Source organism: Balearica regulorum, chromosome 2 (genome assembly GCF_011004875.1).
Source record: "Balearica regulorum gibbericeps isolate bBalReg1 chromosome 2, bBalReg1.pri, whole genome shotgun sequence".
NCBI classification, from domain to species: domain Eukaryota; kingdom Metazoa; phylum Chordata; class Aves; order Gruiformes; family Gruidae; genus Balearica; species Balearica regulorum.
Genome location: NC_046185.1, coordinates 30,248,822 through 30,276,803, shown reverse-complemented (window position 1 = coordinate 30,276,803; position 27,982 = coordinate 30,248,822). Strand labels below are relative to the sequence as shown.

General features: G+C 38.1%; 2 protein-coding genes across 14 annotated transcripts in view; one reads left to right on the top strand and one right to left on the bottom strand.

Moving 5' to 3' along the window:
- Positions 1 to 27,982, bottom strand: part of RBIS (ribosomal biogenesis factor) — a 424,391-nt gene that overhangs the window by 184,454 nt on the left and 211,955 nt on the right. The gene's annotated exons all lie outside the window — the stretch shown is intronic.
- The window catches only part of RALYL (RALY RNA binding protein like), a 404,493-nt gene that overhangs the window by 301,827 nt on the left and 74,684 nt on the right, over positions 1 to 27,982 (top strand). For all 12 annotated transcript variants that reach the window (XM_075743808.1, XM_075743805.1, XM_075743809.1 and 9 more), the window contains one exon: positions 16,132 to 16,207. In XM_075743808.1, the coding sequence (XP_075599923.1) occupies positions 16,132 to 16,207 (76 nt within the window). The remainder of the gene's footprint in view (positions 1 to 16,131; positions 16,208 to 27,982) is intronic.

The following is a 27,982-nucleotide window of genomic DNA, read 5'->3' as shown; positions in this document are numbered from 1 at the left end:
CTTCTCACTCAACAACCTATGTTGATCGTATCTGTGCTACCATACAGTGATGGGCACAATAATCAATTTTATTTGTAAAATTCAATTTTTTGCCAGTTATTTTTCCAATTTCACATGGAGCCACAAAGGAAGGACTGAAGGAAAAGATAGAATGGTGTATATTATCAATTTTTATTGTGTATTTAATGGCTTGGCAATTTCTCTATTGAAGTAGCTAGTTTAGAGATGTGCATACTTAACAAATTACAGATCTTAGATTTTGGTTGCTCGGTGGGTGAAGCCATTGGGGCAAATAGAAACTGTGATACTGCCAAAAGTATTTTTAGTTTTGACAAAGTTACGGCCTAGTTGTAGAGAGATAACTCTGTTGCTATAGTTTAAAACCTCATACCATTTCATCTCTTGGTTTTGGACTCTTACTCAGGTATGGCCATTTTACTAAAAGGAAGCTGCTGCTGCTGCTGCTGTTGTTGATCTGTGACAAAAATACTGATTTTACTGCTGAACTGTGTCATGCACTGGCAACATCAATAAGTCAATAACTTAATTAGCATTGGAGAAACCTGTATCAAATGTTCCTCGTTTTGTGGACACGCCAACACTTCCCCAGTGTGCTGTCCCCCGCTGTGACATGGTGTGATACTGCAGCGGACGGCACAACGGTGTGTGTGGGCCCAGGGGGATGGGTGGCTCCTCCTGGATGGAGCTGCAGAAGGTCCACATGGCTTGAGTGTTTGCATGCCAAAATGGGTGTGGGGTATGAAAGGTGGAGTCCCGTGCGTATGAAGAAGGCACCATTTATTTCAAGGTGGCACAATAAATATGAAAACTCATGGCACAGTACAACCTTGCTTATGACAGTCTCAGATACAGCTATTTCCAGGGCAGCCTGTCAAATGTGTTCAGCCTTCACAAAATGGATTGCCTGTAAGAAAGTTCGGCTTTTATGTAGCTCACTAAGAGAAAAGACCGATTTTTCAGAAATGATTGGCATACAACGAGTCTTGTTCTTGGGAACAAGAAAGGAAATGAAGGGTGACTTTTGCAGGTATGTGTGTAAGAGAAAGAAGGGGAGAAACAGCTGAATTTTGAAAGTAAATAAAAGCTGATCTCTTCTCAACATACAGCTGGTTCTGTAGTTCCGTTTTGTCATTTCTTTTTTAATACTGCCACATAAATTGATACCTAGATTAAGGACTGAAAGAATTCTTGCCAAAATGGAGTCCTTTGCCTGTTCTACCCACTGGTTCACAGTGCTATGTCTTCCTCATTGCCTGTTTGACAGAAGTGCAGATCTTTAGCTTCCCGCCTCCTTTCACAGTACAGGGATTTAACACTGCAGGTCTCTTGTACAGTTTCTGCTGCTGGATATAATAGTAACCATTCAAATAATTTATTGAGTAAGTAAACATAAATATACCTAATAAACAGTAGAATAAAAGATTTTACTATTTTATAAAAAAAAAAAGAAAAACAAAACACGCTATATCTAACTTAATTTGAACTTTAAATATTGGTGCCAAGGTGTATTTTCTGGGATACATAAATATAATTTGTATTTGACCTTTGCATAGATTTCTTTCATTGCTGGGATGCCAGTGACTGAACTATAGAAGTGACTATATGAGCAAAAGACCTGTGATTCTTCTCTCCCAATATCATCCTATATCAGAATAAATGTTCATACTTAACTTTTAGTAGAACCAGTGAAAGCGAAGACTAGTGAAAGCTCCCATACTATTCTGCAGATACTGCATTCTGTAAAACTGCAAAATTTTGCTAAATGCAGATTTAAAATTTAAAATATTAATATTTAAAATATGTTGGTATATTAAGTATATTTACACCTCTAACATGGTAGCTTTTCCAGTGCTTTATGGTTTTTGTACACTGATTGCTTTTTTTTACTTTTCCTCTCAGTTTAAAAAGAACTAAATAAAATTGAATTCAGCTAAAGATGTGATAGCTAGAACCTTTCCTAGATTAGAAAAATTTGGAACCTGGCAATCTGTGTATGGGGGAGGCTTTTCATATGCAAATGCTCCAACAGTTAACTCTCTTGATAATGCATGAAAAATACATTCAGGTATTTGCAAATGCAAGATTACATGCATGCGCCATAAAACTTCATCGTACTCCTCTGTGACAATCAAGACCTCAGTTTCGTCCTTAAAGTCCTAGGGGATGTCTGTACCATGTTAGATAATTTCTGCATCCGCACTGCTGTAATATGCTGTCACATATGCCAGAATTTTTTTCACAGCCAACCCACAGACTCGTATGTGAGCTGCCTGTGAAGCGATCAGAGGTATGGAGAAAGGCAGAACTAAAGCAGGACATAACCAGTTCATGAACATGATAAGACCTGAGTGGGGTATTTATGTTCTTAATGGGCTGGTCTTAATTCACTTGTCCTCCTGTTCCCCATCTACTATACAACAGGCTGTATCCCTCTCTGATAGCTGAAGTCTATGTCTATGACAGTACTAATCCCTACCGTGCTTGCCCTCGCTCGTTGTTCTGCCATGGCAGCAATAACATTTCAGTTTTGGCTGGCATCCCAGCAGAAAAAAAATGTGCTGTGCACCATCCATCATGACCTTCCTTGTCAGCATGTGTCACCAGAGGTAGCATATCCTGAAGAACCTGGTGAACCCAAAACTGAGCCACTCCAAGTGGATTCTGTTTTCCTTTGGCGATAGTCCTTCATACTCATCTGTATTACCAATCTTCCCAAAGCTGCAATGCCTATCAGAGAAGCAAAACACACAATTTTTAATTTAGAGAGTATAGCCAGACATAAGTTATTCCATGTAATAACTTGTGGGTATGATTATTTTGCAGATCTTGGAGAGAGGGATTTATAGACTTTCAGTATCTGAGCAGGATTTGGGGAGCTGTGATCTCATAAGTGCAGTAGGTTTAAGCGCTGTTTTCATTTAGGAGAGGTGTCAAATATTAAACTAATTATTTGAATGTAAGTAAAACAAAGATGGACCTTTCTGGGTTACTTACTGCAAACAGAACAACAGTTAGAACAGCCTCTACTTCCAGACAAACCTAACTGAATAACCCTGCTGAAAGAAAATATGAATCCAATCCAATAGTGGAGCATCCCTCCCATATCAGAACTTGGGAATATCTATGAAGCGAGCACTGGGGTTCTAGTGGGTAACTGATGCTTGATCTTGGCCAGCATCCACTTATACGAACTGAAGCTGAGAAGCATTTCCATGTCTGGTTCATGTGTCTTTTCTATTAATCTCAGCCTTTAGAACTCTTTAAAGTGTGAAAAAAAAGGGGGATAACACCAAAATAAAGATCACAATGTGCACACAAAAAGGGTTAATTGTCATTATTGATCCTGGAGCCATTATGGTGGTGACTCAGTATCCTAGTGAATGGCAGAAAATGAAGTAATGAACGCATTTACTGCAATTTATTGTTTCCCAATGTTATTTTCATTTCTTTGTGGATCACTGTATAAGAGGAAAATGAGCTGGGAATGGGGGTAGCTGCTGCTAAGACAGCCATGCAGTCATGCACGCAGCACACTGATCGGACATGCACTCAAGCGCAAAGCTGTTCTCCGTACAACACTTTTTCCATAAATATAGCTGCAAACATCACACAATCAGCTGGAATTTCCCATTGTCACTTTTGGAACACGTCCATTACAGGCCATGACATCTTGAATCCCTGGGAGGCTTTGTTGCTGGATGTACTTTTTCCTTCTCCTTAAAATAAGGCAGCTCAGGTTGAGAGTGACCATGTGAATGAGCAAGAGGCAAATGTAAAAGGCCACAATATTCTTCCTTCTTACTGTCATTTACTAGACTCCACCTCAGTATGTTAACAAAAATTAAAAAAAAAAAACCCTGAACACCCACCTCCCCCCCCCAAAAAAAAAAGTCTTCTGATTATTATACAATGCATGATTGAAGAGTGAAAAGTAACACTGACCCAAATCTCATTTTACCACAGATTTAAATGGAAGGTTACATTAACACTGAGAGCTTTTGAAACTCTCATCCAAAGTTGTCTCCTTTCTTACATCCACCCCACTTTTCCATTCTGGCCTAATTGTTTGGAAAATAGGTACTAATATTTTTAAATATGGAATTATAAATTCTTACAAGATTGGTAAGTAGTATCAGGCATTATGGGAAAGCATTGTAAGGTTGAGGTTCAGCAGAGTGAAGGTATGAAGTGTAGACTTTTGGGCCAATGTATAACAGGCAAGCATAAATATTTTTAGGGTTTAGCTGTATTTCTGGCTCTGCTTTCAAGCAAAAAAATATGTCGTGATGTAACAGCAGTGTCTGATAAGGAGCTGAACATTGGCAAGCGAAAGATTAGGAGACAGTGTGCTGAAGCAATGTTCTGTTGAATCACATTCGTTTTTATTGAGAGGGATCATTCATCCCAGTGTTTTTCTCTGGCCATTTTTGTTTGTTGCAATGCAAGATTTAGGGATCTTCTTTTAGACTTAAAATGAATTAAAATAACAATGCTAAGGCTTTAAAAAGTCTGCCTGCATCTTTCCTTGTACTGCCTTCCTCATTTTAAATGACAGGCTTGAGATTAGCAGTATATGCAGTATGTCCAGAAGATTAATGTTTCCAGGTGAGCTTAGAAAGCTATTTCATTTGATCAGCCACTGGAATTTCCCATTGCACAAAAAAAAAAAAAAATAAAATAAAAAAAAAATCTAACAGTTTAAAAGCTGTAAAAGCTGCGGGTACTGCGGTTTAAGATAGGTCTACAGCACCAGTCTTCCCTTAGCAATAATGATAGATAACAATTTCAGATATGACATTTCTGAGACTAAGGAATGGGGGTTTTTTGCTATATTAAAGCAATTGACTCCAGCATCCACTTCAACAGCAATAATTTAACTCCAGGCTCAGGAATTCAATATGCTTCAGTGTTCCTTTGCAACCTTCTATTTTCAGAAACTATATGATAAAGATGAATCGCAAAACTTAACAAAAATTGTTCCAGTTGAAAATACATGCTTCTATAGTGAATATTTTCACACACAAGCATACATGTACAAATATATGAGGGAAAAGGAAAATGCAGGAACCTTGGGCAGGGGTTAGCAACCTGGGAGAAAATTTTAATCTTGGGAGTGTGGGGTGGGGGTTGTGTCTATTTTAACTTCAGGACCAAGTTGCAGAACAAACACTATGGCTTCCAATGAGAGTTGACAGAAAAATAAAGATTCTGGACTCCTTACAGGATTCTGATATAAACGCAAAAAGCCTTCAAGAAAGAGAATGTCCAATGGATGTTTATTGTCTTGTCTAGCTCTATATATTTGTTATGCCAACTGCAGTAGAGATTAGTTTCTAAAGCTTTTTTATAAACATTTGTGCTGTGTGTTTATGTGTGGTTTGCTCAAAATAATCACATTCTGAAGAAATAAATTGGAAATCTCATGGTTCTACAGATTTCTGGGGAAAAGAATTAACTCAGGTGGAGGAGTTCTTGGTTCCTACGGTCTCTAAGTCAAAATGAAATATTTTCTTTGTGGGTAATAGAGATCTATTCTTTTGTATGGCAAAGCCAATTTAGACAGAAAATATTACTGGGAAGCATAGAAGAATGTGGATCCAGTTAATGTAAAAGGGTGGTGACTGCCCAATTTGAAAGCTTCACTAGCACTGTGTATTAATATGCATGGTAATTTATACTTTTACTTTTTAAAAATTAAACTAGAATATGCCATATCATCTTTTTGGTAGTACCTTTGATATTCAGACTCAATTTAATGAGTTTCAGAATAATTACTTTATTTCCTAATATGCTTTTTACTAATCTATTACAATGTTTCCTGTTATTGATTCATAATATATGCAAAATAATGTCATTAATAATACGTACTATACCTTAAACCACTTGTGAGAGAACCTCTAAAGCAGCACATAAAGTATACCTGCATGCAGGACCAAACATAAATCTACAGAAGTAAAAAACAAAAGTCCAATAAATTGCAGAGAGAAGGATGCTGTTTAGAGAAGGGGTTTCTGACGTTACTTCTATGATTTTGGTTATTACTGATGGGTAAAATCAACAGTGGTTGAAAAAGGGTTTGAGGGGATGAAGGGTGGGGGATTATAAGGCCAAATCAGAGTTCACTTCTTATTGAGAAACACATTTTTTGTTAAAAAAATACACCAATGTGATATATTAGTAAGAATAACAGAGTAATTGGACATTTATGTAGTTAGCAAGGCTATTTGAAGTTGTAGTGATTTCCAGTTCCAGTTAGTACCAGTTAGGTACTAAAAAAGTCAGTATAGGAGGAAAGATAAAGCATCATGCTTGAGGACTTAAAGTAATCCTAAACTACTTAGCATTTTTGGAGGAGAATCATGCTGAGGTGATAAGAGAATGGAGGGCAAATAATCTTGTTTCTAACTAGTTTGAGGTTCTTGTGTCTCCTTCCAAAGCATCTGGGGCAGCTGGGGGCAGAAAACTGCAGTATATAAACCATCAGTCTGAGAAGATATTGCATTTTCTCTATTCCTATCAACTCTTTTTATATTTTCCTTGAAAAAATGCCAAAAAGACCTGAATAAAACAACACTGCATATTGTTCATTTTGAAGCTTGCCAGTATTTCCAATTATTATATGTCCTGCTTTTGCAATAGGCTTCTATGCCATTGTAGTTTGGTTGTCAAATTGAATCCACTGGGGAACTTCATGCACTGGCAATGAAAGAGAGTTAGTACATGGCTAGAACCTAATTATTGCTAATACAGAAATATTGGATTTGGCATACCATTTGTTTGTAAATCAGCTCTACAATAACGTTTCCTCCCATGTGTCAAATTTCAGTGCCATTATCTCTACTTTCACTGTCATTTTATTCAACCCAACCTTGACCTGTTAATAAAAATGGCAGACTTTAAGTTAGTGAGTGTCACAGGGCATTTTCCTTTATATTACTGCTATATTATTTTTTTATATTAAAACTGTGATAGCATTAAGGGCATATTTAAAGTTTTTACATGAAAACATGAGCTAATTCTGTAGCTGTCCATCATATGTTTTACAACGGTTGTGTTACAAAGAAAACTTTTCAGAAGCCTAATATGTGATATATTAGATACAAGGAAGAAATTTTTTGCAATGAGGGTTGTGAGACACTGGACTAGGTTGCCCAGAGAAGCTGTTGATGCCCCACCATTGGTCATGTTCACAGTCAGGTTGGACAGGACTTTGAGCAACCTGATCTAGTGAAAGATGTTCTTGCCCATGACAGAAGGGGTTAGACTACATGATTTTTAAAGGTCCTTTCCAACCCAAACCATTTTATGACTGTTTGAGTCTATAATTTGGGACACAAATTTTCATAAAGTTGGGACTGAAAAAATTACTGTATCTCAAGGGAAATGCTATAAGACATGTGCTATCCAATTTCAAAGTGTATTTGGAGCTTGAAAAGAACATCCTCTATAGATCTCCTAATCTAGCTAAACCTGGAACATGAAGATCATGGGCAGAAAGAGGGAATATAGAAAGGAGAATTACACTCTAATCATCTTCGTGGCCCTCCTCTGGATTCGCTCCAACAGGTCCATGTCCTTCTTATGTTGGGGGCCCAGAGCTGAATACAGTACTCCAGGTGGGGTCTCATGAGAGCGGAGTAACGAACAACAGTGAAGAGTAGAGGATGGATTTCAGGACAAAGTATGAGGAAAAATCAGGTGTGTTTTGGACAGGAATGGTAGTGGAAAGTGGTGGAAGTGCACTTGGGGTTGCAGAGGTCCATTCCTGTCTCTCCCCGCCAGCCTCCTATGATCTGTGGATATAATTTTTCACGACTAGGTGAAATCCACAGCGTGATTCCTCTTTGATCTGTTGTCAGCCTGGATGAAAGCCTCTAGCCTGTGGGAATACCCTCAAGGTCAGACCTACCCTTGAAAGTTTTGATGGTAAAGTTCAGGATATCAAAAATGTACCTACCCTTCAGTGATGACTGTTACGCCAACAAACCCCAGGGGCACAAGCCAGTACAGCAGCCAACCTTTCAGAAAGACACACTTTGCCCTCCCACCTAACAACACCTTGAAGGTGCCCATCCCCATCCTCTGCCCCACACCATCCCCTGCTATATCTACGCCATGCCCCTGGGGCTGCTGGGCCCTCCTGCCCAAACCAGGCCAGACCCCAGTGCTGCTGCAACGTGCAGAATGAGCTGTGCATTGGAAAGCATTTCTGTGGAAACCATTATGCTTGCACCACCCAGAAAGCCTTGGGAAGATTCGCTTTTCAAAATTATGAAGAAATGCACTTCAAATGTAACAAATTTTGTTGGAATGTCTGAGAAATATGGTTTACAAATGCAGATAAAAGAATGTTGGCAATTTGGGGCAAAATATTGTTATTGTGATGGTTATTTTAGGAGAAAAACTTTTTGTTGTTCATGTTTGCATTAATAAAGTTGACCATCTGCAGGAAGAACAGTGAGAAAGACAAAGGGATTGGGGCAATGGGGGTGGTGAACTCTTTTGTATACTACAGATTTCAATTGTTATGAAAAACTATTGCTTGGAGCATAAAGGTAAGATTAGTAGGAGAGTTAGATAAACAGCTGTGGGGCAGAGAAAGTAGCCAAGTATTAGAAGAGAGAGAAAAAAAAAAAAAGTATTTTGAGGAAGAGTTGAAAATTACTGAGGTTCAGGGCATGTTCCCTGGAATAAATCATATTGAAATCTTGAAGAGGTAGATGAGGGACTTTCGTACTGTATCCCCACTACACAATTTAATGTTGCTGCTTGAGGCTAATTGCAACGCTGAGAAACTCAGACATCTAGTCAACATTAAGCTTTGTCTGAGTCTCATGGTAATAACTATCTATTGTTATCGTAGAAAAGCAGCAAAGAGTTTGTTGACTGCTGCCCTGTAATGACTGTGCTTGATCTGAAAGAAGATGGGTGCTCTATTTTCTTTTTGTAAACAGCATCTTTATTGTGATCAAGAGAAGGCAAAGAATGAAATGTGCTCCTTGCAAACCTCACTGTCTGGAAAAAGCTGTAACTCAAGGACCAGTTCTGTTTCCCATTAATAGCAGCAATGAGAAAGTACAGTACAGCCAGGGACTGGGATCATATGAAAGTCCCTGCTTGAACATTTCGTTGTGTTGGGTTTTTTTGTCTAGCTAAACTTATATTAAAGCAGTTGTCTTCTTTTCCTGAAGGCAGCAGAAAATACCTGATGTACTTTTCCATTCATTTCCCGTATCCTCATGGCAATGTTAATCTGCATGAGCAGAATAAGCCAGTCCATGTGTTAAACAGTACTTGCCATGTAGAAATCTTGTTCTCTGGTTGGGAAACAGAGCAGTTGACAATTTGATTAAATTAAAAGGATCTTCTTACAGGAAGAATACACTTGCCTGCATCTATAGTTTGGCTCTGGTGGGGTGAAGTTCTCATGACAGCCAGCTTCACAGCTGCTATGGCACAAACTGAACTAGGGGTTTACACAGTTGACAACCAAACTCCTGCAGCTGTTACGGCTGGTTTGCAGTAAGCAACTGTGGCCACATAGTCCCATGTAGCTGAGCCTGAATCTCTATTGCAAAATAACGATGTGAATTTTCCTGTTAGAGGAACCCACAAGTCTGGTGCTGAAGGGGAGGAGTGCCAGCAGAGAAGCAGTTTGGGAGGTCTGGGCCACAGCCTCTGCAATCTCAGCAGAATCCATGAGCAATCTTCAAGAGGCCACAAAATTAGCATTGTCCCCTTCCCAGGTAGGAAGGGCAGGCCAAGGACCACTGGTGGTCACGCACCCAAAGGAATCAGGAAGGTCTGCCCAGTGACTATGCTCTTTCTTGGGGCAGGAGATGCAGGGATGGCAGCAAGCAGACAAAAACCAAGGCAGGCTAATGCACGTCAGCTATGAAGCACATCAGCATCCGTTCAGCTGCTAAGGGAGAGACCTCCAGGACCCTGAAGGAACGGTTTGTGAGGGGTGTATAGACAGGACAGGATTTCCCCTTTTAGCTGTCACCTCTCCACACACCAACCCAGTTCCCTAGGGAACAGAAAGAGACTCCAGCAAGACAACGCCTCGCACTTCTGCTGCTGAATGGTGTTAAGAACGATAGCTTATATAATCCTATAGCCTCATTTCATTTTAGCAGTATTTAATGAAAGAAGAGATGGTTGAACAAAGCAATTTCATAGACTATTCAACTAGCGTCTCTTTCTGTACGAAGCATTAACAATAGCTGTCATCTTTGTACAAAAAAAGACTTCCAATTACTTCAATGCTAAGAGAAAATCCAAATGCAGCTGAGAGCCCCACAAGCAAATTATTTTTAATACCATTATGGAAAAGGAAAATGTGTGACCCAGACCTTCATTTAATATTTTACTAGCCTTGAAAGTTAATTTGAGTTTGTGTTCAATTTTCTGGGAAGTTTCTTCTTTATAGCTGTGCAATTTGCGCCCAGAATTGAACAGAACTGAGGACTGTCCTTTCCTCTCCACTTTTTTCAAATTTCAGCGCTTGAGAAGGGGAAAGGGGAGGAGGTGCCATGTGATTAATGTAACATATAAAGAAAAAAGGAAGTCTATGATGTAAAAAATGCCGTATGACTTAATTAAAATTCCTTTAATACACAGCAGGGAGATTTATAAGGCTGGTAGATGGAAGAGTATAAAAGAAAGATAGATTAGCTTTAGCTTTGCTGGTGTCCACTTATGCTATAAATTACATGCCTAGAAGCTTTCTCGAAATTGCATCTACCTCTTGGTCTTCCTCTCCTGTCCCATATGCTTTGGGTCATCTGAAAAAGGAGAAAATGCATCCTAATCTCCCTGTATCCATATCTCTGTCTGGATATAAATTGCACATTCATTGTGTGAATTCTTTCTCTGTATGTTAATTTTAATTACCATTTCTTCCATTGAAGATTGGTCTAAAGCAGAGCTAGTCTGGAAGTACAGAATGACACCCTTTTTAATCCAAAATTTTAAGTCCAGCAACTGTAGGATTTTTGAAGAAATGTCTCAGTTCCTGCTACTGTTCATAAGAATGGGTGGAATAACATTTGATAAAACATATCTTAGAAAATTAGCTGTTGACCTAGAGGCCCTTAGAGGTTTTTTTAGCTCCAGGTCTTGGTTCTCAGTCTTTCTGACAGGGACCCCACACTCAGAGGCCACATCAGTAATACTGAATTATAGGTACCTGGAACCATTCTCTTTTACCAGATCTTAACCTGCAAAGCAAAGTGGCCACAACTAAAATGCTAGTTCGCAATGGTCCCCAGTTCATGTCAATTCTCTAACTGTGTCTAGAAATTGCATACTTGTTAACTGGGGCTAAAAGTCAATTCAGGAACCACTCTAACAATTTAATACAAGAAATAACTGAGAACTAGTGTCTGGGAAGGGCACTATTTAATTTCAGAGAACAGATGTAGCCTGAGACACCCGTCCTGGATTTGCATCAGAAAGCCTCGAAGTCCCAGTTTTCATGGGTTGAGCTAGTGCCTATTGAAGCTTCTAGCTGATGGTATTTTATTTTGTGAACCAAACTGGTTGATTGGTTTTGGGTTTGTTTTGTTTTGTTTTTTTTCAATAAAACTTTTTAAAGAATCTGAAGGGCAGGTATACCAAGAAGTACTGAAACACCTCTAGGATATGAATACTCATTAGGTATAATTGCGTACACTTATGAAGGTTGTTTAAAAGCATCTGTTATCTTCAGGACCAGATTCTCAGATTGCTTTGGCAGTAAACCTATGAACAAGGTTCAAGGCTTTCTGGTACAGCTTCTCCAAAATGGGAGGTTCATGCACCAGAGTCTCCTTGGTCATTGCTATACTGCCTAGAGGAGGTAGGCAGGCAGTGGTAGGAAACACTGATAGGAGAAAGGTAGATCATGCTGTGTTGAGTTACTCTTTCAGACAAATTCACGTAGCCACAGTATACAAAGACTGCCCTCTTTAAATGGTTTGCATATTCTTTTTTTTAAGTCACTTTTTTCTCATTGCTAGGTGCTTTTCAGTATAATTAGAAAAAAAAAAAGCCTTGTTCTAAATTAGATATATTCTACTGATGACACACAACTTTGAATGAATTCTAGATCTCATACCTTAAGTAACCTCTGCTGTGCTAACAGGAATAGATAGAAGTGAAGATGCATTTCTTTTAATAAAGAAAGTAGCCTTATTTGATTCTGAAAGCACAGAGAGAGCAGCTGCTGCATTACAATATGATGTTGTCTGCATAGTGATTCCTTAATATTTTGAATTCCAATGCTGAATTTATCTTAATGTTGATGTCTAACTGAACATTTACAGTATATGATCAGAGAAAATAATGTGAGATTCCCTGGGCTGCTCCATTCCCACATAGAAGAAATGTGAATGTCTTTGTCCTTTGTCAAGTTGTCTGGTTCATATTAATGTACAAGTGCAGTTGCTAATTTTAGAGAATAAGGAGTGATACCTCTCTGTATTCCTTGGGGTGGAATTATTAGTGCAGGTAAATCTCTGTGCTGCAGCCAACAAATTTATTTGACACACAGTTTATGACCTAGTAGATGTAAATGTCTGCTGTGAAACTAATGATGGATGAAGCAAGAGAACAAGTTATCTCACAAGATTTCCAGTTGGGCTAGAAATAATCTATCCTGTGAAATGTTGACAAGTTCAGTTCTAATCTTAGTTAGAAAATTGAAGTTGGAGTAGATAGTGCTGAAAAATAATGGGGTGAAAATCTGTTCTAACTTTTCAAACCATTTCCTACATCCATTCTTAACTTACTACAAGGTGCTTAGGGAGTTGCAGAGCTATTCAATCACTTTCATATTAACAGAAAAGCCCCATGTGCACAGCTTTCTATGAACTATTTCCTGTGTTATAGAGAAATTCTGGCTATTACTGTCTGTATAACATAGTTCACTGTTTTCTGCTAGTACATTTAGAGATTTATTTAAGTGCAAGGAACTCTTAACTGATTCTGAACAGCTTTACAGCTGTGTTTTCCTACAGCATTACCTTTCTGACAGTATTTGATTAAAATAAAGGGAACACATAACAAACAGCCCTTAGTTTTCCACACTACTCATCTTTGTTAAAAGTGGGTGCTGTAGAGCTGCAAATGTAGGTCTACAAGAATAATCATCAAGAAAGTATTGATCTGTCCTGGAAGGATGTGAAAATTTTTTTTAAAGTCCTTTAATGTTCATACGTTTCAGAATAGTGATCTGGGCTGTAGCTCTGACAGAGAATTAGATGAGAGACATGAAAAATATGTGAAGATGAATCCCACAGCTTCAGGTGTTTCCCAAGAACAGATTATAATTCTATGGTTTTTTTCCTAAAATCTGACCTAGTTGTAGTAGAAGATGGTGAAAGTCAATACATTCAATGACCTTAAAGCTGACATATTAAAATAGTGTGGAAAGGTCTAATTATCGTAAAGGTCACAGGATAAAAATTTTGTTCCAATTCAGGAGCCAATGGAAATACAGCACAGCAATCAAAATTCCTCAGTGGCTTTCAGAAATGCTTGATGTTTACTTTGTTGGGTCAACATTAGTAGAATTTATATTTCTTTAAATAAGGGAATCATAGCTGAATTTTTAACAACCATGGAAGAGGAATATTAATATATATTTAATAAAGCACTTGCTTAAAATTAAGGACAGGAAAGCATTTCAAGGAGGTGTGAAAACTGTCTCCGATATTCATCCAAACTCAGAAAGATAAGTAAAACAAGAAATTTAATATTGTATGGAAAACTATGATTTAACAGTAATACAGCTCCTACAAAAGGAACTACAATCAGATTTAATTCCAAAATGCTTTATGTAGAGAAAATCTTACCAAAAAGTATATTTTATATGAAATATTTCTAAAAAAAAAAAAAAAAAAATCATTTCAGGACCTTTTATAATTTTAAATAAATGTTGGTTTAGCTGAAAATATCAAATTTAAATGGAAAATATTTTTAAATTCTTTTGAAAGTCTGAAGCATGAAATTTCCAGTGGAAAATCTTTTTCTGTAAAAAAATCTGAGGGACACACATTGTCAATGTTTCTGATTGTTAGAAAAAGTCAGATGGATTAAGTTTTCCACTTTGTGTGAAATAGAAGTATCCATTCAGTAAGTCTCAAGCCTTTGCTGCAGTTTCTGAGGTCAAGAATAGCTTAAATAAAAATGTCTGGGCCTTTAGCATCTGTATTGGGTCTGGCTGAGATGGAGTTAATTCTCCCCACAGCAGCCCTCATAGTGCTGTGCTGTGTATTGGTAGCTAGCAAACTGTTGATAACACACCAGTGTTTTGGCTACTACTGAGCAGTGCCAGCACACATCAAGGCTTTCCAACATTTCTTTTTCCCCAGCAGCAGGCTGGGGGTGGGCAAGATCTTGGGAGGGGACACAGCTAGGACAGCTGACCCAAACTGACCAAAGGGATATTCCATACCATATGATGTCATGCTCAGCAGTAAGAAACTGAGACCAGGGGGAGGAACAGGGCGGGGGCATTCGTTGTTTTTTTTTTTTTTACAATGTTTGTCTTCCGGGGTAAGGGACACACTTACTGAAGCCCTACTTCCCAGGAAGTGGCCGGACATCGCCTGCTGATGGGAAGTAGAGAATAATCTTTGCTTTTTGCTTTGCTTCCGCGCGCGGCTTTTTGCTTTAGCTACATTAAACTGCCTTTATCTCGACCCACGAGTTTGGGATTGTTTTTTTTCTCCATCTTCCTTTCTCCCCTCCCTGCCTTGCTGAGGAGGCGAGTGATAGAGCGGCTCTGGTGGGCACCTGGCCCCCAGCCAGGGTCAACCCACCACAGCATCATTGCGCCGGACAGTGATGCTTCCTCATTCTACACATCAGCTTTCTACTTCTCTTCCCTCCACTACACCCAATTTCAGGTTAAACATAGACTTTACCAAGAACATGTGCTTCCTTGAAAGTCTTGATCACCAGGTGATGCTACAGTAAATGGAACACGTTGTTCTGTCATAGCAATTTTACACTGAAATAACTGATGATTTTGTTGAATGTTGCTCTTTTGGATATTAGTGAAAGTGAGGAGAGATTTAGCTGCAGCATCACTCAGATGGCAGGGAATTTGTTTCCTAACGAGAAGTTTTACTTCATCCATGTGATTTTTTGTAATGTCGACTTTGCAACATCTAGTCAGAGGAGGGGAGCTTTTTAATATAGCTTTGTGTTTATTATAGACAACTTCCTAAGCTCGAGCAAGGTATTTTCCACGGAAGGGTCTGTGCTTCTTTCTCCATGGGTAACTGTTACACGTAATCAAAATGGTGGACATGTATTTCCTGATATGTCTTTGAGCATGAGTCAACAGAAGACAGTAATTTGAAAACCAGCACGACTAATGTCAATATAAGCTTCACATATTTTTAAATTTCAAGGATAAACATACAACCATAATGTAAGTGAACTTTTTAAAAGTGTGCACAAAATTTCCGGTGTTGTTGAGATTTATAAGTGCCTGCCTAACATATAATATGTACAAAACCAGATTTTCTCTTTCTCCATACAATTTTAAAGCCAGTGTGGTTTTATACTCAGAACCAAATTAAAAAAAAAAAAGAAAAAAAAAGGGGTATTTGAGGTGGGAAATAGATACTCTCATTTGCTTTTGAAAACTCTCTTTTTGAGTGGATAGTGAAGCGGCGGTTAAAGATCAGTGCACATTTCTCCAGATTCTAAATGAGAACTCTTCAGAACCATTATATCTCTCCACAACAGAACTTGACTTATGATCAGAGTTTGTCTCTACATCTAAGTTGCCATTCAAGTCTCCTTCTGTACTAGAAATACATTATTGGCTTCAGCTTCCTGAGTTTAAACATACTCATGTATGGTTAAAAAATGTCAGTTATCAATAACTGACATTTTGCCTAAAATCCTCATGCATTACAGTAAGAATTTTTATGAAATTTTTATGGCATCAATTCAGAAGTGGTAAAAACCAGATAGGCGTTTTAGGTATGCTGTCCGTTTTCACTGTCTGTTACTCATTTTCAGTGTCTTGAAGGTGCCTTGAAGGTGCTTTTGTAAACCCATTCTAACTTCCAGACATTTGGCTTACTAATATCAAATGTTCGCTTTCAGATATCAACATGGCAGGAGAACCAAAACCATACAGACCAAAACCTGGCAACAAGCGACCACTTTCAGCACTTTACAGGTAAGTGAGATTTCATCTTAACTTACTACAATTCAATTTTTATTAGAAAAATTATGGTAACTTGAAATGTATCTACCAATGTCACTGTGTAGCCCATGAATGAGACAAAGGAATTTTTTTCCCATTCACTCTTTGATGTTTGTATGGGATATAATCAAGCTCCTGTACATGCTGAAAGGTTTTGAATGTAAGAGAGACAGTATTGTAGTGTCTGTCTGACACTACCTATATCTGTTGTCTTACTCCAGAGCAAAATGTTCTAACTTCCAGAGATAAAGGCTGTCCATATGATGCCTGTCTTAAAAAGCTAATTTATGCCAACTAGGAGCAAGCCCAGCAAACAAAATTAATGGCTGATGCTTAGATGCAATGATCACAATATGCAGATAATGCCCCTCTTTTACCTGGAGAAAAACAAGAGAGTTGTTGTTTGTAGTAAAAAAAATAAAATACTTTTAGGATATTTAAATGATAATACAGGCATTCAGGAGAATAGATAAAAGTAATCAGTCAGAGCAGAATTTTATTTCTTAGTGAAAATACTTTATGTTTTATTGAGGCCAAAAAGCTGGTCTCTGCTTTCTCGGTATTCACATCACAGATGTTATTTGCCAATGGAAGAACAATGCAAAGGAAAGGACTGCAGCTTTAAACTGTAAGAGGTATTACACATAGAGTCTTGCTATACTGAAAAGCTATTTGAAAAGGTGTTTGACAGTGACAGTCCTTTAGGATAAAATAGCAGAGCACAATCACCTAGCACAGGTTACGTTCCAGGGATGCTAAAGCAACTGCGGTTGTGCTTGGTGAACATTAGGTTCTCTAAGACCCCACACAAGTGCTCAGTCTGGAATTCAAGCTTTGAATTTAAATATGTGTTGCATTATAAAGATTTTTATTTTATTTGCTTATGCACTGGTAGTTCAATTTTCCCTCCATACCTCCTTTTTTCTTTTTCTGGAGTGAAAATGGAAGTGCGGGAGAAGACAAGCAGACTTTGGGCCCATATAAAAGTGTAATGTTTAACAAAATTATAATGAAGTACACAATAAAATTATAAAGCTGCTATTTACTAAAGCTACTGACAAAAAGACTGTTGTGGTGATTTGTGAAGTGTTTATTAATCTCTCCACTTAGAATACTACAATCAATAATTTTTTCATGGGTTTTTTTGGGTTTTTTTTTAAATTGAGTGCTATTTCAATTTTTAATCCTTATGCTTCATTGCTTGGCTATGGCCTCATTCTTGGGACTTTTTTATTTGCAGGGTTCAGTGAAATAACTAATAATTCAGAGTAACAGAATTGATGTCTGGTTGATTTGTGTCATGGGTGAGAACCAACTTCTAACAAGACTGTACTTCTTCCTCAGGTGTGCACTAGGGCATTGATAGTGCCTTTCTCCTATTCCCAGGTGCCTTTTTTCATACAGCTTGTACAAACCTGAAGAAATTCCTTTCTTTTTTTTTTTTTTTTTTTTTTTTTCCAAAATCAATGAAGGTTAGTGAAGCATTTCAGATTGTTAGGGGGATTGACAGACAGACATGCACACATGCATTTCTGCTCAATAAACCTCACTTCTCATAAAAGTGCTACAGAATTTATGCTCCAGATCCATGAAAGGAGTTAGGGCTGATTTCTACTGTGGCTGAAATGCAGATAGACTGGCTCTAAGAACAACAGCTCAGTGCTGAAATCAGAGACACTTGAGCAGGACTTTTTCAAGCCTGGTCTGGTCTGAAAGTTTCAGACAGACATTTGAGGGTGGAATCTCAGAATGAGACAGGCAAGAACATTTTAAATTTGAGCTTGTGTGCTTCATAATAGTAATGTGATGTTTTATCATATAGTTGCCCTTAGCTGAAGTGATAGGAATATTATTTTTAGAGAAGAGAACCCCTGTTTTATCATAACTCTCAACTGCAAACTGTTAAACTTTGTAGGTGTTACTGGCAGCCATGGTCTACTGTGTCCTCATGTCAATATTTCAAAAGATTTTTGAAGATGTCCTGTGGTTTCTGACATTTGCGTGCACTCCTATCACTGAGCTTCTGAACGATTTCTCATAAATACTTGTTCCACAGACAAGACAGGGATAAGAGAGAGACCTGTGGAAAGTTCTGAGGGAACTTTAAGAGAAAAAAGGTCTTAGATTGTGTCCTTTTATAGATCTAGTACAGGCTATTTCTCTAGAAAATTACAAGAAGCTTTTTTGAGCAACAGAAGCCTTCATCTGATGGTAATGGAGAACTTTAATTATCTCAGTATCTGTTAGCATATTAATACGTGAGGAGATCAATGGCTTATAAAGTTCCTGATGATGTTGAGAATATTTACGTATTTCAAAGCATTGTACTAGGTCTGGCTAGGATGGAGTTAACTTTCTTCATAGGATCCCATATGGCGCTGTGTTTTGGATTTTACTAAAACACACCAATGTTTTGGCTGTTGCTGAACACTCTTCACACAGCCTGAAGGCTTCCTCTTTTTCCTATTCTGCCTTCCCAATGAATAGCTTGGGGATGGGCAATACAGCTGAGACAGCTGACCCAAACTGGCCAAAGGGATATTCTTTATCATATAATATCATGCTCAGAAATAACAACTGGGAAGTTTTTTCCTTCCAAAGTAGCTGTTGCTTGGAGACTGCTGGGCTGCTTGTGGGAGGTGGAAAGTGATGCCTTTGCATCACTTGTTTTTTCCCCTCCTTCCTTCCTTTACTATATGACATCTCAACACATGAGGGTTTTGCATGTTTGTTCTTCCTATTCTCTCCTTCATCCTCATGGGCGACAATGGTAGGGGAGTGAGATTGTGACTGTGTGGGTGCTTAGCTGCCAGCCAGGGTCAACCCACAAGATGGAGAAAGTTAAGAGAGAAGTGATTACTTTAGATTTGATTTTGACTAATGAGGCATGGGTTAAAATTTAGTTATCACAAAATATTCTCTGTGAAAAGGGAGCACTGAGAGCAGCAGAAATAGGATAATGGATTTCAGAAAGGACAGACTTCAATGAGCTCAGAGAACTGGTAAGTAGGATCTCTTGGAAAGAAATTTTAGTGACCAAAGTAGTACAGAAAATTTTGCATTGACTATGCTTCTGGTAGAGCAGAAAATTCTCTGGAAGCAGAAGTAGTAAAATAAAGAAATAATATGGCAGCATCAAATTTCTTTAACATCCTGAAGAGTGCAAAGGAATTGTACGAAATGTGGAAGCAAAACCCCATGACTGGAAGTGAGTACAAAAGAACGGGAGAGTCATCTAACACGACGTCAGAAAGGCTAAGGCACATAACAGTATAAAAGGCAACAAAAGGATCATTATTAGGGTAACTTCCTCTGTTTTTTTATACTGCTGTTACTTAGCAGGAAAGGAAAGCAAACAGTAGATGATACAGAAAAGGCTTCTTTTGATTTAGCAAAAAAGGTTAGTTGACCAGCTATTTAAGAAAATCAATTTTAACCAGAGGGTATGGAATGAAAGAGTTGACTAACCAGTATTTGAATAAGTGAATTCAATGGAAATAGTATGATGAGACTCTCCCTGGAGTGTTTAAAGGACTAGCTGAATCTGTGCATGCAATGTTAGTGAATGTTTTCAGAACTTATGGAGGTCACACAAGGTAAAAAAACAGTGGTCATGGGCAGGCATTACATCAATTTTTAAGAGGAGGAGGACCCGGAAAATTATCAGGTCAGCCCAGCTTTAATTCCTGGAAATGTACTAGAACAAATTATTAAACAATCAATTTATCAACACATAGAGGATAATAAGATGGTAAAAATACCCATCATAGAATTATCAGGAGCAAATTATGTTGAAGCAATATGATTTCCTTCTCTGACAAGATAGCAAATTTAGTGGATAAAGAGGAAACAGTAGATGCACTATATGGTCATTTTAAAAAGTTTTGACACTTACCACATGTGGTGTTTTCATAAGCATGCTCAGGAAACTTGGCTAGAAGAAACTGTCTTAAGATAGACATCCAGTGGAAAAACAGTGACTGTGAACAATATAGTATTAAGGATAACAACTATTGCTTGTTCAGGCTCCGTTGTTACAGATTTTAAAAGAGTATTTTTGGATATTTGAGATACATTTAAGAACAGTTTTAAGGCAAGCAATCAGGAGTGCTGCACGGGGTTGCATTATTTATCTGTTGTGAAATGCTTAAGGCTTCAAACTTGTTCCAAGTACTCTGCATCTCTGAAGAGAAACCTGCATCGCATTTATAGCTGGATACACACATGAGTAATTAATACAGAGCAACCGATGTCCTATGATGTGTTATACCCACATAATTTGCTTACGTGTTCAGGTCATTAGATCCAATTTTGCCTGGAATGGTATAAAAATACTTGGTCATGCCTCAGTTCGGTATCTACATTCTTTTTTTATCTTTTATAATCTGTGTGGAAATAATGTCATTTAATCTCACTTATGTGAAATTTAGCATGAGCCTAAATGTGAGACACATCATTCTTTTTCAGCTATAGAAATAACTAGATGCAAGACAGATAAGCATATATCATTTCTTCTTCAACTTATACATGTGGTAATTCACATATCCATACTCTCTTTTGTTCACCAGGTTATTCTATATACACTTCTTCTTTTCGCATCTTTTTGATGCTAGCATTCCTGGTAAAGTTCATAGAAAAAAAGGCCACAATAGTGATACAGAGAATTTAAAAGGCATCATGGACATAATGCAATCAGCAAAAGGTTTTGCCATTCACTGGACTAGAATCTACTTCCACTTCTCTCTTAAATGAAATGTAATACCCTAATTCATACCAGCAGAAGATTCCACTGATCAGACTTGCACTGCTTGGAATAATCCCATGGGACACTGTCCCAGAGAGAAGAGGGGGCCAGGAGAGATGTCTGATTTCCAAGGATCGCCTTCTTCAAGTTCAAGAACGGTTCATCCTGATGAACAAGAAATCGAGGAAAGGCAGCAGGTGGCCTGCACAGATGAACAAGAAGGTCCTGAAAAAATAAAAACATAAAAAAGAGGCATTAAAAGGTGGAAGTAGCAACAGGTGTCCTGGGAAGGATACAGAGACACTACAAGTGCAGGGACGGAGTTAAAAGTGCTGTGGGAGAGGGTCAATGTGATTGCGAGGCTACTCAATCCATAATTAAAGAACTTCCATTTTGGATGAGGCCTTAAAAATACTTGGAGAATAGAAAGATTTAGCCTTTGCTTCAGAAAGCTGCTAAACACATTATTAACTTTAAACATACTCATTGAACAGCTATAGACATGCTTAGGGTACTGCTCAGGAGTCAGCTTAAATCTAGCATAACTGTTAGCTCCAGCAGCATTCCTCCTGATTTGCATTGCTGTTCAGTATGTGAGGGGGGACTTCAATCCCAGAAGGTTCAAAATTGTTGTGAATTTCCTTTTTTAGCACAGCACTTCTGCAGAAAACCAAATGCCTGACAAATCTGCATCTTAAAATTGATTTACATCTTGTTATTTGGGTCTAGCCTCAAGCAGAAGTTAATTTTACTGGCTAATCTTCAGATGTTTGAAACACAAAGTGAAGATTAAAGGTGCAGACACAAATGTGTTAGAGCATTCTTTGGGAGTATTGTTGTGGTAAAATAAAGGATCACACTTTGTCTTTTTAATTTAGTGGTGGTTTGATCAGTATTTCACTAAAGGAGTTCTGTGTCAGCATATGAAAGTCCATTTACTGTTTTGTTCCTCTGGTTTTATGCCCAACATAGCGAAGTAGAATAAACAACAAATACTGGCATTCTGTTTCTCTGCATCATAAAAGAATATTTTAACTATTTATTGTTCATTTTAATCCACCACCATCTTGTATGAGGTGTTAAATACATGGTCTGAAAGGTTTTTCTCCATTTCAGAGGTCTTTGCTGGGGTTGTTAAAACAGAACGAGGCTCTTTTAGTTCTTAACTCTGGAGGTTGCTAATGGCTCCATCCCCAGCTGCTCCAGTGGTCGGCCCAAGCACCAGGCCAGGCGGAGCAGAGCAGCCATGCACATGCTGCCTGTGGCTTGCCTTGCCTCAAGACAGACACCTATTTTTGAGTCTCTTGCATAACAAAAAGACTGTCCTGTGAGCCAGCAGAATGGTGGGATTTTTAGTGGCATGAAAATGAGCATGGCCATTACAGGCCCCACTGTGTGAGGTGCTGGGGGGGAACTGTTGGAGACCTCACGGGGCACGGGGAGCCAAAACTAGTGCAGTGAGACTGGTACAAGTGGGAGGGAGCTGGGAGCGAACTGCCCCAGATCACATCCACATCTGATTTATGAGAAAACCAGTTTGTTTACCAAAGAGGAACTACCCTGGAGTGAACTCATATTTGTGTAATGTAGGAAAGCAGGGGACTAGGATTTGGAAGTAAACTGGGAAGGCAAGTCACTCATCACTGTCAGGGTATCTAGTCACTCTCTTTGCTTTACACAATTTAATATTGTAGTTGACCTACATACATTTCCAAGACTGATTTAGCTAAGACTAACCCTCCCCATGTGAGTTATTTTCACCCTTACCAAACTCCAAGCTTCTTCATAAGGCCACGATATGCAAAACTGGCCTTGCTCCAATGCCACATCTTGAAGGCCCAGTGAGGAGTTATTCAAGCCCCATTCCTCCCAGTGTTCCCATTGCTGGGTGGGTGTGAAGCCAGCCTAGCCAGGGATCCATCAAGCTGAGGCACATCCTGGAGTAGGACAATTAGCAGGAAGAAGTTAGTGGATGGGTTAACAAGACCAGGAAATAGTGAGTGAAATTGTCTCTCACAGTGTTGCCTTGGTTGGCCAGACCTCCACCCCAGTGGTGGTTGAGTTCCCAGAGCATTGCCCTTCTATAGCACCTGGTGGCCCTGGCAAAGCCTTCACTTGAGGGCAAGTTCTTTCCAAGCTGGTCTCTGAAGTTTCAGGCTTACAGTTCAGCACTCCCCGAGTGGTATTAGATACTAGAATCATTTCCCATTCCCAACCACTTCTCCATGTAATGCAATTGAAATGTATATTCAACATGCTTCATTTAACATGCTACTAATTAGCTATATTAAACAGCCTTTACTTTAGTATTTCATAAGTCCCATGGCCTCTGGAGGAAACTATTTTATTTAAACATCTAATATTAATATGCTGGAAAGAGATGGTTTTTTATTTACAGGGTATGATTACGTTTTTATATCAAAGTTTTACTTTGACAAAAATACTTTATCAGTTTCCTCAGAACATTTTACTTTTACAATCTCCATCACAAAACCGATTGGATTATGTTACACATCTTGCATTTCCTTTGGTTTTGCAGTTTTATTTTACAGCAGAGGCTTTAAAAACTGCTTACAGTCTTTCTCTACTTGCTCTCTGCTGCTCAGATTTATTTTCAGATATCGTTTATAGAGCTTGGTGTGGCTTGGTTTGCCTCTCAGTCCTCGGAGCCATCCAGTATTTTGAGTTGTTTTTCTGAGCACTCCTGGGCACCCTTCATTTCAGGAGAAAATGTGAAAGGCACAGTGATGGGCAACATGATTGCTTCTTTTTCCAGGGCAGGAGGCTTCCTGGGATCATTCCTCCTATTTGAAAGCATAACATAAATTCAACAAATTCTATGCCATACAGGAATTACTATTCCATTTGAATACTGCAGTATTTTGCATAATTGCTGCTGTAGTGTGCTATTGGCAGTATATTAGCAATATGCTTTAACCTACTGGCATATAATAAAAATAACTGCAGGTATAAGGATCTTTCTTGACTGAATATTGTCCTAGATTTCCAACAACTTGCTTCTTTATTCTTTCTTTTTTGTTAATGCATTTGCATGTCCATCTTTATCACTGGCCTTCAAGAGCCTAAAGACACAGTCCAGACCACAGAAAATAAACCTGATCAATTACTTTCTGATACTTTACATTTGCATTAAATTGTGATTATGCCTCTTACTTTTTTCTGCATACTGAATGAAAAAAAATCATTTATGCTTATGAAACATAATCTTTTGATGAATACATCACATTAAGATTATATACTGTGATATTTCTTTTGAATCAAAGTGCTTTCTTTTTACAGTAATGTATCTTCTTGATGCTTTTGATTACCTTCGTTCATGAAATAAGCTATTTTATTTCAGTGCAATGGAATGAATCTAAGATGAGTGTTGCTCTACAGCTCTTCTCTTGACTAAAGATCTAGCTTCCATAAAACATTTTTAGGCATGTTTAAATGGAGATAATTTTAAGTCCAGTAAGATATTATTTACATTCATTTCATCAAAGAATGTTCTCAGTGATCACATTTGAAGTCGTCATTACTGTACAGAAGTATGTCAAGGACATAAACTTGCCCTTTCGCATGATCCAGAGCATGAATGTGCAGCACCTGATAAGTTTAGAGGGGGGAAAATGGGGGCGGTCTCAGGGCCTTAGTAACATCCAGGAAAACCTTTGCTTCTGCAGACAAATCACAGATAGAGAAAAAATTCAAAAGACCAAAATATACAAAGTACACTTGTCATCTTGATTTGTTCATTTAGTCATATTATTCCAAATCTGTGTGGTAACTCCAATAACAACTCAGACAACAAAAATGTCTTTTTTTTTAATCTTCCCCTTCATTATTTTAAAAATACTGCTAAGTCCCCTTTAGAATCTATCTCTAGTGACTACAGAAGATATTTCTTCTCAGATTATCAGTATATCCTAAATCTTACATTTTTCTCATGTTTGCTTGTATTCACCTGCACCAGTTTTTAAACTATGGTCTTGACTTAGATCCATTTTGAAGTATAGACTGAGAAACTAGCACTTGCCTTTATTCCCATCTCCCCTCAAGTTATTATTTAGACTTCCACAGTCTTTTCTCAGTTTATTTTTTTTCTTTGTTAAGAGGAAGCCAGTGACACTAATTTACACATATGTAGAGGAGTTGCATCCCTTTTCCTAGCTTGGTACTTCTCCTCTTGCAGAAGATGATATATCATATCATATGACTGATGTTGTTTTCTTCCACAAAGGCCCAGACACCATAATCACACTCATGCTCAGAGATTAGCAACTTTGGAGAAGAATAGCCTGTTCTCTTATTATTGTGTCGTCGTCGTCCCCCCCCCCAGTGTTTAATCTTCTTTCTTACTTTTTTTTTTCATCTCCTATGAAACCTGATCTGTAAAACCATCTTATTTTTCTCATGGTTTTTAATCCCTGTTTATACCACAGTGGAACAGAAAACATATTCACAACCTTCTGATGGCATTGAAATGATTATGATTCCTTTCTTATCCAAGAATTTGTGCTCCTAATACAAATGAAAAAACTTCGGCTTATAATTCAAAGAGTAAATTCCTAAAAGATCCAGAGCACTGATGTTTTTGCTTGCAGGCAAACAGAAATAGTACTTTTACTCATTCATTCAGCTTAAATCTTGACAGTCTGAGCCTTGTTCCTATCAGCTATTACATGTGAGATTACCACCCTTTATTACTGCATGGCTTCTTACATTTGATTAAGAAATAATCAGAATTTGGATTCAGCGTGTTCTAGCAGAAAAATGATGTCAGCTGTTCTTCTGTTAGTTTAAAAAGAAAAAAATAAAAATAAAACAGGATAGTACCTAAAAAGAAGTTAAAATAAGTCAGAAACAGACACCATGGTCGTTTTTCCACATTTGAGTATTAGTGAAGCAGGCATCATAGCAACAGTATCCAGTTTTACAACCACTGTTGTGTGGTAACTGTCTTTTATTAACTTTATAGAGGTCTTAAAAGTTAGGACATAGGGTTCATGACACAGAACAGAGAAAGGGCCTGTCCTAACATGGCAAATGAACAGTGGGATCCTTCATTTTGAGGGATTTAGTAAACCCTTAATTACAGCAGTAATCGGAGATGCAGGTGATGGCTGTGCTTCAGAGCATTACTTTGTGGGCTCATAATTAGGCATTGGTTCTCACATACTGTCACACCTCTAATTGTATAGAAGGCTGTAATTCAGTCTGGGAGCTGCTGATATACTGCAAGGGCACAGTGTAGGTGGCTTACGAACTGCAATAGAAATATGATGCTGGATTATAGATTTAGCATTTTGTGAATAAATAAGGAAGGTTGGATAAATGAAAGGCTGCAACTTGTTATATATTTTGAAGTCTTATGAATAATATTAGAAGAAGAGATTTAAAGTATACTTAGTTTAAGAGAAAATGGATTGTTAAGTAAGATTACAAATAGCACAGAAAGCTATGCTGTGTGCAGCACAGAGGGACAATAGCAGTGAATTATTAACAATGAAATTACCCCACAAGTTTATTTCTTGGTGAATTCTGCTAGTCTTGAAGTATATTGTCTGAAAATATGTTACCCAGCCTGCCAGGACCAATACTTACATAGCGCTGTCGGTGCACAATGTCAAATGTAATTTATTTTTTGAAGAATAGATTACAAATTGCATGCCTTTTTGGTAGATTATGTTGCTGGTATTCCCGGAACTTCTGGCAAAAGCACTGGCTATTTTACTGAAAAGTAACAAATGTATTCATAAACATGGGTGAATTTATTATGAGTCCTGAGGAATGAGCATTTTATAATATCTATTAGCATAAAAAATGTACGTTGTATTTTTCAGTCTTGCAAGAGTGAGATTATTCTAGGAAACATCATGACAAACATGAATCATATATTGACAGAGCAGTGCCCCTCCTGTAACTACTTTTAAGTGTTAGTAGTGTCATTGAGGGAAAAGGAGATTAAGCCTCTACCCTTGGGATCCTCAAAGGCGATGCCTGCATTAACCTTCATCTCTTTGTGACTACAAATAGCCATGCAGCAAAGTAGTATTGATTGTGTGCATTAGATCAGTCAACACTGTTTTGTTCAGCCCACCCTGATGAACTCATTCCAGACGTTTTTAGACCAGTGCATATTGACCTGAATGTTCTTACTCTGATTTAGAGCAGAAGAGGGTCAGGTGACATCAGCTTCATGCAAAGAATGATTAAAGCTGTCAGAAAGAGGGCTTTCAAGTAGATAGCTAAGTACATCATTATTTTTTTCAGAATTCTTTCTTTTGTTTGGAGCATAGATTTTTGCAAAATTTATTTAGCGACTATTACCATATCACAGGAAAAAGCAACTTAAAATTAATACTGGTGGCACAGAGTTACTTTCATTCTCTAGTTTGTTTCCTTTGCTTACTTGAACAAAAGTACCAAATTGAGCATGTTTGGGAAGAGGAATCAGAGTTAGGAGTGTTCTTACCTGAAGGAAAATGAGTTCTTATTCTTGATTCTTGCAAGAATCTCACTTTGAATCTGAGTATTCATTTCTTCATGACTGGAAACATCATACAGATGTGATATACAGGCTATATTCAGTTTAGCTTCCTTATCACTCGATTTGGCTTCAGAAGACGTCTCTTGGGTGGTGTAGGAAGAAACTGTAGTCCATAACTATATAAGGTGTTCATATGTAGAGCCTGAATTAATTTCTCTCCAAGTCTCAACCTAGTTTTTCTCAGACACACTTACCAATATTTATCTCACCTATGAGAATCCATGCCACTATTCATGTTGTCTTTGCGATTTATGAATTCAGAGAGGACAATTGCTCTGGTTCTGTCTAGGATGGAGCTAATTTTCACAAGGAGCCAGGACAGGTGAGCCAAGCTGGCCAGGGGGCTATTCCATACCATGTGACGTCATGCTCACCATAAAAGGGGGCTAGGTGGGCAGGGGCGGGCTCGGCATGGCTCCGGGATGGGCTGAGTGTCCGGTCGGTAGTCGGA